Raw genomic sequence first — 13,893 nt, forward strand, 5'->3', positions numbered from 1 at the left:
TTGTCTACTTGGACCTGGGGAAGATAGTTGACTTCAAGGCAAAAGAAATAAGAAGCTTCCATTGAGACTGGGAAACAAGCCACATGTTCCTACCTAGTTTTACCAGCAAGATAGCTGACATTTAGATCCCTATTTGGCTAATAACACCTGTACTCTTCAATTAGTCTCACCTCCCAGTGAGAGTGTGACTAACTGGTACCTCTAAACCCTCACACTAAAAACGTGTGATACTTGTGCTTTGTAAGTCACGTAAGTCGAGAAATTGAGGTGACAGGAATATTCCTTAAACGGCTAGCAAAAAACAGACGCCAGAAAGAAAGCACACAGAGTTCAAGTGCAGGAGTATATACATCCTTACATAGGCACTAAGTCCTGCCAGTGAAGAAACTTTCTGTACCAGACAGGGGCACAGGTGTATGACACGAATGTATCCTTCTAGAAACGACAGCAACAAGCTTACTAAAAATAAACCTACAGGGACACAATCAGAATAAAAATAGGTTTAAAGTTATCCCTCCAGGGGCGCCTGGGTGGCTCAGTCAGTTAAGCAGCTGCCTTCGGCTCAGGTCATGATCCCGGAGTCCCGGGATCAAGCCCCACATCTGGCTCCCTGCTCAGTGGGGAGTCTGCTTCTCCCTCTGACCCTCCCCCTCTTGTGCTCTCTCCCTCTCTCTCTCTCTCTCTCTCAAATAAATGAATAAAATCTTTAAAAAATAAAAATAAATAAAAATAAATAAAGTTATCCCTCCAGCCATTTTACTAAAGAAACACAGTTTTAAGGATTTGAAAAGCTCTAATTAGTTACTAACTCAAGCTAGTCCTTGGGGTAAGTCTGCCCTGAGCCCAGTTGCAGAGGGTCGGGGCGTTTGCAGCCAAGCACTTACTACAGAATTCCGCATACTCGGCTGGCAGAAGGAAGGTCTGAGGGAGGATGTGAAAAGCCTTGAACCCGTGTGTATGCTGCATTCGAATGATGTTTTTGTATAGTCGGTCTTTCCGGGTTAGTTCATAGGACCTAAAAATCATAAAAGTTTTCCATTTCAGTAAAGTCTGACTCTGAGGTTTTCCTGTGTTATCACATACTATAGATCTCATAGTTTGGAGCTAGAACATGTACCGAGGACTGGATTACATTAGATCGACCATTTTGTCAACCCCAGAGTTTAGTAATCATTTTCATAAAATGGATTTCTCTGGGCAGATTTATTCACGGAGGTATAATTGACATACTTTTTAGTGTATAATTCTATGAGTCTGAACAAACATATGCAATTATATAATCACCACCATGAACAGTACCAGCATCCCAAAAAGTTACCTCCAGTCCCTTTGAAGTCAACCCTTCCAATCACCTCCAGGCCCTGGCAAGCATTCATCTGTTTCCTGTCCCTCTAATTTTGCCTTTTCCAGAAAGTCAAGTTCATGGAATCATATATACGTGTCCTTTTGAGACTGGCTCCTTTTCCCGAGACCAGCAACAAGTGAGATTCATCCTTGTTGCTGCCTGCATCAGGATTTCACTACTTTTCAGGGCTCAGTAGTAATCCATTGCTCCGATAGACTGCAGTTTCTTTATCCATTTACCAGTTGATGGACATGTAAGCTTTTTCCAGTTTTTGAAGATTATGAATAAAATCACTAAAAGCATTACATACATTCTTTTGTAAGAACATAAGTTTTTGTGTGGACATAAGTTTCGATCTCTCCAGGAATGAGACTGCCAAGTTCAGCAAGATTGTTTAGTAAGTTCCATTAGTTATCTATTGCTGCATTATAGATTACTGCCAAAACACTACAGCTCAAAACAATGATAAACATATTCTTTCTTATAGTTTCTGTGGGTCAGAAATGTGGGGGTAGCAGGGCTGGGTAGTTTTATCCAAGGGTCTCTCATGAGGCTACAGTCAAGACGCTGACCAGAGCTGTGGTCATCAGGCTCAACTGGGGCTGAAGGACTGACTTGACAAATAGCTCTCTCGCATGGGGCTGGTTGTTGGCAAGAAGCCTCAGTTCCTTCCCATGTGAATTCTTCTGTAAGGCTGACTGAGTGTCTTCGTGACATGACAGCTGGTTTCTCCTAGATCAGGCGATTCAAGAGGGAAAGGGAACAAGGAAGAAGCTGCAATGTCTTTAATGGCATAGTCTCAGAAGTGACACACTGTCGCTTCTGCCACATTCTATTCATTAGAAGTCACAAAGGCTAGCTCACACCCAAGAACAGAGAAATTAAGCTCAACTTTTCAAAGGCAATGTCAAGGAATTTGGACATGTTTTAACACTAACACGTGTGTAAGTATTATTTAACTTTATAAGCAACTATGACCGAAAGTGGCTGTACCGTTTTGCATTTCCCACTGGCAAAGTTTCCGTGTTCCATTGCACTGCATCCTGACCAGCACTTGGTGTTGTCTGGTTTTTCTGTCTTGTTTTTAGCCATTCCAACAGGTAGGCAGTAGTACCTCAAGCGTTTTTTTTGTATTTTTAAAGGTTTTATTTATTTATTTGACAGAGAGAGAGCAGGAGAGCACAAGAAGTGGGAGCGGCAGAGGGAGAGGGAGAAGCAGGCCCCCTGCCCAGCAGGGAGCCCGATGCGGGGCTTGATCCCAGGACGCTGGGATCATGACCTGAGCCGAAGGCAGTCACTTAACCAACTGAGCCACCCAGGGGCCCCAACCTCAAGTGGTTTTATTTCTCATTCCACTACTGACTACTGATGTGGAACATCTTTTCATGTCTATCTTCTTCGGTGAAATATCTGTTCAAATATTTTTAGGCTATTTTGGGGAAAAAAAGGGCTATTTGTTTATTATTGAGTTTTGAGAGTTCACTATACATTCTGGATACAAATTCCTTATGAGATATGTGTTTTGCAAATATCTTCTCCCAGTCTGTGGCTTATCTTTTCATTTTCTTAACAATGTCTTTCAAAGAGCAGACATCTTAAATCTTGAGAAAATCCAATTTATCAACATCTTTCTCCTACGGATTGTGCATTTACTGTTATGTCTAAGAAATCTTTTACTAAATCCAAGCACATAAAGATTTCCTCCTATATTTTCTTCTAGAATTTTTACATTTTACACATATTTAAATCTGATTCTTTTTGCCAAACGGGTTTTATGACTATAAAATCTATTCTAAAACAGACTTCAAATATAAACAAACAAAAAAGACAGTGTTCTAAGTTTGACTTTTGATAAATATATTCAAATTCTCTAGGTCCAAAAACTAAATACATCAAATCAATTCTAGCTTCATCAGCAGCCTGTGACTATTCACTACTAAAAATCATTATGAAACATTTTAGGAACACTACATGTTGTATGTTAATTGAATCACAATTCTTTAATAGTACAAAAAAAATCTAGATTACCCAAATAATGAAAAGACACTAGTACCCCCACTAACAAGTTCTAAACCCAAAGCATTCTGGGAATTTTTACACAAAGCTATCTAGGGGATATGACCTTCTGAGAAACATGGCCTGAGCAAAGGTTAGCATATTTGAAAATAGTACCATTCAGGAAAATAAAAGATGTGGCTACCTTACTCATATTTAACAGCAATAATTGTCCAACCTCTCATATAGCTATACGGAACTCGCATCATCATTAGTAAAACAAGTACAAGGGTCTGATATGTTTCTCCTACATAGCGTCCAAGATAGACCTTAATTTTGGACTACAGTGGGCCTATTGGAGTAAAGTCCCAGGTCACTAGGTTAAGAATCCCACTGACAACTAAATTTACATCATTAGAAGACGGATACGTAAAAGATAAAATTTTAAAGAAAAGCAAGGAAATGATCACCATAAACTTCAGGCAGTAACTGCCACCTATCAGGCAGTATGTTCTGGAGTACTACAAACAGGCACTTCAGTTAGCCTCAACTGGACTCATGAGTTCCACTATTGGTTTCTAGTCATGGTTTGTTCCACTATTTAAAAACCATCTAAGGGGCGCCTGGGTGGCTCAGTCGTTAAGTGTCTGCCTTCGGCTCGGGTCATGATCCCGGGGTCCTGGGATCAAGTCTCACATCGGGCTCTCTGCTCAGCAGGAAGCCCGCTTCTCCCTCTCCCACTCCCCGTTTGTATTCCCTCTCTCGCTGGGTCTCTCTCTGTCAAATAAATAAAATCTTTAAAAATAAATAAACAAATAAATAAAAACCATCTAAGAATCTTTGCTGTAACCACTAAAAACTTACTGTGTCTGTACCTCAGTTCTAATTTTTCACTATGATTTCTTAAATTCAAAGGTAGCTTTGACAAGTCTAGGTATCACAAACCCACTGTCCTCTTCATAAATGTAGAGCAGAGGTCCTTAAATTTTAGATGAGAATCATCTAGAAAGTTTCTTTAAAATTATTGTTCCTTGGCCCCGTCTCTCAAAATTCTGGAATAGTCCAGGGTTCTGCATTTTATACAAGTGTCCCAGGTGATTTTGGTACAGATGGTCTACACTATAATGCTGATTTAGCCTAGAATAGTAATTTCCAAACTTCCCAGATATAAATCACCTTAGTGCTTTTTAAATATACAGCTTTCTAGGTATATACTGACCTAGGAAGATGAAGCACCTAGAAGGTACTTTTTAGTTTTTTATTTGTTTTATTATGTTCAGTTAGCCAACAGAGAGTACATCATTAGTCTTTGATACAGTATTCAACGATTCATTACCTGTATCTAACACCTAGTGCTCATCACAACACGTGCCCTTCTTGACACCCATCACCCAGTAGAACGTACTTTTTAAATATACACCTTGAATCTGCAATGGGATCTGTGATTGTATGTTTTTAAAAAGGATCCCCAGTGATGTTTATCATCAGTTAGAAATAATGACGGGAGGACAAGAAAAAGGGTGCATTCTCTGCATTCTCCTACAGATGCCCAGTCCTAGCGGTCCGCAATTTGCAGAGGGAGCATCAAGCGACTCCTTTTGCTTGATGCTCCCTATGCAAATTGTGGGAAACTATGTATCTTTTAATTGACATCTAAGATTCTTCATCAAAAACTTAAATTGGGGCGCCTGGGTGGCTCGGTCGGTTAAGCATCTGCCTTCGGCTCGGGTCATGATCCCGGGGTCCTGGGATCGAGCCCCACGTCGGGCTCCCTGCTCGGTGGGGGTCTGCTCCTCCCTCTCCCGCTCCCCCTGCTTGTGTTCCCTCTTGCTCACTCTCTCTCTCAAATAAAATCTTAAAAAAAACCAAAACTTAAATTGTCCCAAATGAGCCAATGAATGATAAATATTGTTTTAAAATAAAACCCTAACACTACCCTTTTAAGTATATTCCAGGGAACCTAAATAACATCAGGATTCAACAGCCAGCATACATTTTAAAAATATTATCAAAGAGAAAGCTCTTTTCTGTCAGTAACGTTTTCACTTTATAAAATATACTTTTTACTGAAGGTAATATACATGCAGAAAAGTATACAAATCACAAATGCAAAGCGTGATGAATTTTGGTCACCTGTGTGAGCACCCCAAAAGCCTCCTTCATACTCCCACCCAGGAATTATCTCCCAATCACCCTTGCTTTTACTTCTTCCATGCCATTTCCCCCAAAGAATGGCTTAGCCTCATAGGACATATTTAATGCTTGCAGGTCTTTTATATCATAGCATACCTTCTCTATAATAAAATATGCATGTCAATTAATATGCATTATTTTTAAATTTCCTGGGATCATTCGGCTATAAACTACTTATACTGGACTGACTATCATTGCAACTACTGTAGTACACAATTCATCAAAACACCATAAATATTATAAATTTTGATTAAAATGTACGTTACACCAATGTTAAAGTCTCCATTTTGATAATTATGCCATGTTTATAACTGATGTTAATGTCAGAAGAACAAGGTAAAGGATACAGAGTAACTATAATATTTTTACAACCTTTCTAGCAGTCTAAAATTACTTAAAATAAAAAGTTAAAAAATCGTATTAAGAAAGAGTTGACAGGGGCGCCTGGATGGCTCAGTTGTTAAGCATCTGCCTTTGGCTCAGTTCATGATCCCAGGGTCCTGGGATCAAGCCCTGCATCAGGCTCCCTGCTCAGCGGGAAGCCTGCTTCTCCCTCTCCCACTCCCCCTGCTTGTGTTCCCTCTCTCGCTGTCTCTCTCTCTGTCAAATAAATAAAAAATCTTAAAAAAAAAAATCTTATTAAAAAAAAGAAAGAGTTGACAATCATATTGGAAACATTTGAAGTACTTGAATTCCTCTTGCACGTGAGTTCAAGTCTTTGGATGCAAACAGGAGAAACACAGCAGAAGCCACGAGACACAGTGCATCTAAATAACGGGTTGTTAATGTGCTCGAACACACAAGGGTAGTACATTCAAGCAGCACTCAAGAAAAGATAGGATCAAATTTATTAATACTGATGAGTCTAAACTGAGAGAGAATTCCTATACACCTACGGGAGTATTTCAGAAACTATTAAAATAAAGAATATACTACCAACATGAATTTGGAATGCAGACTCTAGTGTGGGCTATTTCAAGGACTCTTTAAATGCCTGTTGAAAATAGACGCATCTGATTCACTTCAATCATCCAGTCACACATTTAGAATGCCAAATCCACATCTTCCAGACAATGAGGGAGAAAATAAGGTTTAAATTACTCTCTGCGAATGAAGCTGAGACATCAAACTGGAACTTGTTATGAAGACTCAAAATACACGTTTATCCCAAATTATGAAGAAACTATTTGACACAGGCCAAGTACTTACATATGGTGACGAGATATAAGACAACAGAATTGAAAAATCAAGAAACTTCATTAGATAAAAATGAGAAAAGCATATAAGGTAACTGAAAATAAAACCTGTTAGCCTCAGTACATAAGAATATTATGCAGGACATAAGTCCTGGAAATAAAATAAAACATAACCACTGACCAAATAAAAAAATTTGAATTGGACTTCCTTCTCTTCATTAGACAAGCTGGTCATCTATCTCTCTCTCCATGGTTGAGTATGACTGCCAGAATAAGGTAGGGTTTCAGCATCAATTTTAGCCCTATTTTCTTTTTCATGGATGAAAATACTAAGAAACTCTGGTCACAAAAACAGTAGCTAAGACTTCTACAGTGTTTACTATGTGACAGGCACGCACTGTTCTAAACATCTTAGATCCTGATAGATTAAATCCTCACAACAGTCCCATGAAGTCTGTGTCGTTAGCAACATCTTTTTACCAACGAGGAAACTGATGCTCAGAAAGGTCATGTTTGGTGGTCACTCAGCAGAGCTGGGATCTGGGCCCAGGTAATTGATTACAGAGCCTATGCTTCTAGCCACTAGGCAGCATTGCCTCTCTAGGCTGCTGTTAACAATGTGATTGGAAGGAATTTTCTATCGCAATGACACTCAAGTCTTTGAACTCCTTCCTAGTTCTGTGTCAGAAAATCACAAGATGATCTATCACTAAAAATTAAAATTAATAGTCTATCAGCTGACAACCTGATTATGTCCTCCTTTAGTTCCATTAAAAGTAAAGAAACGGAAATCACCACTGCGATTGTCCTGTCTGGTAATTTGTCATTACCAGAATTCAATTCAACATCTTTTTTTTTTTTTTGGTACTTTTGTTTAGAACCTTGGAAATGTTTGCACCCAAGGACAATGCACCATATTAAGATTCTAAGTGGGCCACTGTTTTATAAAGGGGAAAATAGTAACTGTGAAAAAAGGAGGTGAGAAGGGAGAACCCAACCATATGAAGGGCTCTCAAGCTGCTCAATTTTAAGAAAGAGAACCTACGGTATTTGCAATCCAGAAATAGTGTCCTTTAGGACCATCCATGTCTACATAGTCCTTGGAGAGGCTTCATATAATATATGCCTATGGACGTGAACACCTCAGTTTGATTTGCAGACTGCTGCCCTTTATCACAGACTTCTTTTTTTAAGGACATTAATTATCTCTGCTGGCTACATGCCCAATGTCAGGCACTTTTAAATGGAGCAAAGTATAGCTACAAGAGCATTACCTGGGAAAGTGATTAACCTTTTGTGCTTCAGAGAGGGTGCGAAGTAAGAAGGGCTTCAGGTGGGATCCTGTCCACATTAGGTTATAGTCAGTGCTGCTTGGGTGAACCTGAGGGCAGATAAAAGGATTAAAAAAACATCAGAGATAGCCCCTCTCCAAAAAGAGAGATGGCAAGAAAGGCCATAGAGATTTTTCACCTACATAGCACAGTGGGTGCCCAGTTAGTATGTAAGCCTAATAAAATAAAAACTGAGCATAAGGAACACGGGGATGATCAAGTTTAAAGAATGGGGCAGTTGGGGAAATCCCAGCTGCAAAAAGTAGAATAAATGAATCCTTCTATAGAAGTCTGTGATGTCTCTTAACATTCTTGCATATCAAAGTATGAGAAGAGGACTCAACCCCACAACTCCCTTCTCAGAGTGTCCTTATGTCCCTGCAGATGATGGGTATAAAGTCTTGATCAGAACTAAAACTCTGTGGTAGCAAACTAACTTAGAATATCATCCCTCCATTCATTCATTCATTCATTCATTCATTCATAAGAATTCATTTGTCTATTCATTCAACAATTATGTACATGGTGCCTATGATGCGATACGTACCATGTTAGGCCCTGGAGATAAAACAGCAAGACAGGATATAAACTAGTATGAGAACGTCCTCAAAATGTCTATTTCAAACCTCAACCTAAGATAAGGGGCTAGCAACCAGACTTTTATTAATTATTTCAAAATATCTACAGGGTAAGTCTCCCCGGCATTTTTGCCTGTCCCTTTGATATCAATATCCCAAATTCCCCAATTTTCTTTGGGAATAACATACTACTTGGTTTTAAAAGACTGCCAGTCAGACTACCCACCCCACCCCTTGCAAGGGGTAGATCCATGACCCAAGCTGGACCAGTCATACTATCTCCAGAATGTGATTCTTCAGTGAAGAAAGGCACAAGGACAATGAATGGAGTTGAGTCACTTCCATAGCAGTGCCTTGAGGAGACAGTCCTGATTCCTGTTCCCAGATCCCCAAGACTGTCCTAGGCTCTCTCCTTCCAAAGGCCTGCCTTTTCAACCCTTCCTCTGATTCTGCTACCTACGCTATGTATAACTTACCCACAAATTCTTTTTGGCTTAAGTAGGCAGAATCTGTGTTGCTTGCAATCAAAGAATCTTAACTAGGTATCAGATAATTCCTTATGGGCAACTCTGTCTCTACCCCAATCCTAAAATCATAGCAATAAAAATGTGTGGGGGTTTTTTCGTTTAAAAGAGAGAAAGAGGAGAGAGAGAGGGAGGGAGAGAGAGAGAGAGAGAAATCTTGTGAAAATGTTTTCTATGTATTTCAAGGAGAAACTGATAAAGCCACTCAAAAATTCAATGCAAGGTCTGTATTATCAGTAAGCATAGGTCCCATGTACCTTCTAGAGCTGCCCTGTTAACTGGTAGTCAGGTGGCTAGGATTTTCAGCTTTAGAGCTTTAGAGCAGTGAGACAGTAAAAATGAGCTTACTTCATGAAATCCATGGGCTGTCAGAATGCTGCGTACCAGGCGACTATCTGTTCGCACAATTTTGTAAGACAAATGATAACGTTCTAAAGAAAAACACAGAATCAAATTCAGTAGCCAGAAAGTTAACTGTAGAGACAAAACTAAAGTGTACAATGGTGGCTTGCTTAATTATACTCAAGAACATATACTGCTCCCCTTATGCTACTATAAGCAGGCTGCAGATTACTTTGGGCCAAGGGTTCTTAACCTGAGATTCACTGGGGGTTACGACATCTGGATGGGGGACAAAATGACATCTGTTTTCACTTCTAGTTGAAATTTAACATTATCTTCAATTACGAAAGTAGGCACAAAGCAGAGCAGTGATAGCAATTCCTGTGACCCTGCCACCTGTACATACCAGGTATTTTAATATTATTTTACTGTTGTTACTGTTATCTCAAAATATCACTTCTCACAATATTTAAAAGTTATGGCTAGTGAACACACCTTCCACTAGATCATGTTATTTAATGCACAAATAATGCATGTATGTCACAAATTTAGTTTTTAAGAAATATTTTGGTAATTCTATTTCAATACAATTGATTTTGTTTATAATCCTACATATTTCTTTATACACTTAAAACACATTATTTGAAGAACAGACCCACAGGCTTCCCCACACCGCCATTGCACATTTGGTCCACTGCAGAAAAAGGCTAAGAACCCCTGCTCTAGATAGCCCTCTGTGTTCAGTGATTCTGGTTACCAGTGATTCTTAGGCCAGACGTTATAAACTGATGATTCAATCAGCAGATATAGTTTGTTAATTTCTCATTGTGCTTTAAAAATAAAATTGAATTACCAACCTCTTGCAATTGGAGGAATTCGTATAAAAATCTAGATTTCTGGGCCCCTCTTGAAAACCCTGGCAGCCCTGGGGTTGCTCTTTCTGCCAGGGCAAGAGTCAACGGGGATGCACAAGTGCTCCCTTCAGGACAGGCTCCCGTGCTCTAGGTCAGCACAGTCGCCGCACGGTGCTTCACCCACTCACGTTTCCTGCCAGGCCCTGTGGGCATAGTCACCCCTGCCTAAGACAAAAGTCTGTAATCATGTGAGATTTCTATATATCCCCAAAGACTAACATTTACTCTGGCCCATGAAAGGCAATCTCTTTCTATGCATCCCTACAAACTGTTTGAGGAAATCTGCTGATTTCCTCAAATTCTACAGAACAATTATTTTTAAAGTTTTTTTAAAGATTTTATTTATTTATTTATTTGAGAGAGAGCGCGTGCCTGCGCAGGAGCATGAGGGTAGCGGGGAAGAGGCAGAGGAAGAGAGAGAAGCAGACTCCCCACTGCACGGGGAACCCAACGCACGGCTAGATCCCAAGACCCCAAGACCATGACCTGAGCAGAAGGCAGCCACCCAACTGACTGAGCCACCCAGGTGCCCCTAAATTTTTTTTTAATTAAGTAATCTCTGTGCCCAATGTGGGGCTCAAACTCACGATCCTGAGATCAAGAGTCACATGCTCCACTGACTGAGCCAGCCAGGCACCTCATCTGCAGAACAATTTTTTTAAAGGACCGCATATTGAATACTTTCTGAATAAGAATAATACAGAAACTTATGAACAGGCCTTAGGACAAAATTCAGCCTCTACAGTCAAAGAGAAGCACACCTTTTTATGAATTTATGTGAAAATATCCACAAATCCCTGCTGCTTCTTGCCCAGTCCTGGCAGGAACACCATGCAAAGCAGACACAGGAAAACTGGAATGAAAAGGCCAGACACTCCATACTTCTCATTCTTGTGGCAAACTTCTAAAGCCCAGTTACAGGGTTTCCCCAATAATTAATCACTAGTATGTTGCCTTTGCAATACTGTTGTAAGAAAAAAACAGTTCAGGGTCCTAGGTGTTTGCTTCGGCCCAGAGTAGAATGTAAGAAACAGTGCACTGCTTAAGAGTTCTGACTCCAAGGTGGGAAGGGAAAGCACAAGAGCGGCCTGGAATATTTTGTTCTGCCAAAAAAGAAGAAAATGCTCAAAAATGGATGGGGAACATGTCACAAAGATCTCAGTGGCCAAATTTAAGACAATTTCAACATAAACATGACTATGACCTCACTGATATGAGGAATTCTTAATCTCAGGAAACAAACTGAGGGTTGCTGGAGTGGTAGGGGGTGGGAGGGATGGGTGATAGACATTGGGGAGGGTTTGTGCTATGGTAAGAGCTGTGAATTGTGCAAGACTGTTGAATCACAGATCTGTACTTCTGAAACAAATAATGCAATATATGTTAAGAAAAAAAAAAGAAGAAGAAGAAGATAGCAGGAGGGGAAGAATGAAGGGGAATAAGTCAGAGGGGGAGACGAACCATGAGAGACGGTGGACTCTGAAAAACAAACTGAGGGTTCTAGAGGGGAGGGGGGGTGGGGGGATGGGTTAGCCTGGTGATGGGTATTAAGGAGGGCACATTCTGCGTGGAGCACTGGGTGTTATGCACAAACAATGAATCATGGAACACTACGTCAAAAACTAATGATGTAATGTATGGTGATTAACATAACAATAAAAATGGGAAAAAATAAAATAAAAATACATGTCAAAATGCAAAAAAAAAAAAACAAACATGAATATGACAGAGAGACTACAATGCCCTTGCTAATGAGTCCACACACTGATAAGAAGGTCAGAAGGTACACTGGTTTTCTAGCACTGCTAAAATAAACTACCACACACTTAGCGCCTTAACCAACACAAATTCATTGTCTGATTATTTCCGTAGGTCAGGAGTCTGACACAGGTGTCATCAAGGCAAGAGCAGGGCTGCATTCTTTTCTATAGGCTCTTTTCCTTTTTCAGCTTCTAGAGACTGCCCCCATTCCATGGCTTATTGTCTCCTTCCTCTATTTTCAAAGCCAGCAATAGTGGGTCTAGTCCTTCTCACATAGCATCCATCTGACTCCTCTTCTGCCTCCTTCTACTTTATTTTTTTTTAAAGATTTTATTTATTTATTTGACAGAGAGAGAGAAAGAGCGTGCACAAGCAGGGGGAGCGGCAGGGAGAGGAAGAAGCAGGCCCCCTGCTGAACAGAGAGCCGGATGGGGGACTTGATCCCAGGACCCTAGGATCATGACCTGAGCAGAAGGCAGACAGACACTTAACCGACTGAGCCACCCAGGTGCCCTGCCTCCTCCTACTTTATAGGACCCTTGTGATTAAGGTTAGCTGATTAGCAACCTTAATTCCACCTACAACCTCAATTTTCCACTGCCATGTCAGGTAACATTTTCACAGGTTCTGGGGATTAGAAGGTAGACATCTTGGTGAGGACCATTATTCTGCCTCCCATAGAAGGGAAAGCTCTTCTTTACAGAAAATCCAGCTAATAAATGTAGAAGGAAAGAAAAAGAAAATCAGCATTTTACCAAAACCCTAAAAGTTCAGACTAAAGTTCATTTTAGTTCAGACTAAAGTCAATGGATACCAATGGGTGAGAGACTATTGGGAAACAGAATATTCATGCATCTCCAAACATCATTCCAGGAGAATGCTTGTAACAAAGGAGAAAGGTACCCCACCGATGAAGCAATCTGGTGAACATTATCTCAATGAGAAATCTGCCATCACCAATAATGCAATACAATAATATCACATCCTTCCTAATGTGATACACTAAGGAGGACACAACTGCACTAAGTGATAGTCTTACAAAATTTTTAAACCTGAATCTAAACACATAGAAACAATCAGACAAGCCCAAACTTAAGGACATCTGCAAAGCAACTAGTCTTGAAATCTCTAAAAATGTCAGTGCCATGAAAGACATACACAGACACACACAAAGTCTGGGAAATCAGAAGAGAAATATGAAAACTATATACAATCTTTGATTTAGTCCTAGATTTTAAAAAAATAATAACAGCTATAAAGGTCAAAACTGGAACAATTGGGGAAATGTGCATGAGCACTATATACTAGAGTATTTTACCAATGGCAGACCTTTCAGTGTCATCTCAGTACTGTGGTTATACAGAGGATGCCCTTGGGCTTAGGTGACATTGTTGAATAAAGCATTAAGGTACAAAGTATTTGAATTGATTCTCAAATGACAAGAAATATGACAAAACATTAACAATTGGTGAGCACAGGGAAAGAGTATACATCCATTCAACGAAAGCACTATTCTTAGAGCTTGTCAAAAGGTTTTTAATTTTTTTAGATTGAATGTTTAGAAAGTGAAAGAAAGTCAGGTCTCTTCATTATGATAACTGTGATCACCAACATATCCATTTCTGCACATGTAAAAGCCAAAGCGTCATCCATGCTGGAGACCAGAAGTGTGCCTGATTCCACGCCTGTTCTGCAACGCTCACCTCGCAGTACC

The 13,893-nt window shown here is 40.0% G+C and overlaps 1 protein-coding gene across 25 annotated transcripts in view; it reads right to left on the reverse strand.

Annotated features, from left to right (window-relative positions):
* TTLL5 (tubulin tyrosine ligase like 5) overlaps positions 1-13,893 on the reverse strand; it is a 276,731-nt gene that overhangs the window by 247,913 nt on the left and 14,925 nt on the right. For 23 of the 25 annotated variants that reach the window (XR_003515953.2, XR_003515950.2, XR_003515947.2 and 20 more), the window contains exons 4-6: positions 9,511-9,593; positions 8,004-8,110; positions 885-1,015 (exon numbers count right to left, since the gene is read on the reverse strand). Coding sequence is in view for 18 of the 25 variants with exons in the window: in XM_027572090.2 (XP_027427891.2) it covers positions 885-1,015; positions 8,004-8,110; positions 9,511-9,593 (321 nt within the window). In the remaining 7 variants the exon portion in view is untranslated. Of the gene's footprint in view, positions 1-884; positions 1,016-1,318; positions 1,857-8,003; positions 8,111-9,510; positions 9,594-13,893 lie in introns of those variants that run through there. The other 2 variants (XM_027572097.2, XM_027572098.2) reach the window with 2 other exon arrangements.

Source organism: Zalophus californianus, chromosome 6, assembly GCF_009762305.2.
Source record: "Zalophus californianus isolate mZalCal1 chromosome 6, mZalCal1.pri.v2, whole genome shotgun sequence".
NCBI lineage: Eukaryota > Metazoa > Chordata > Mammalia > Carnivora > Otariidae > Zalophus > Zalophus californianus.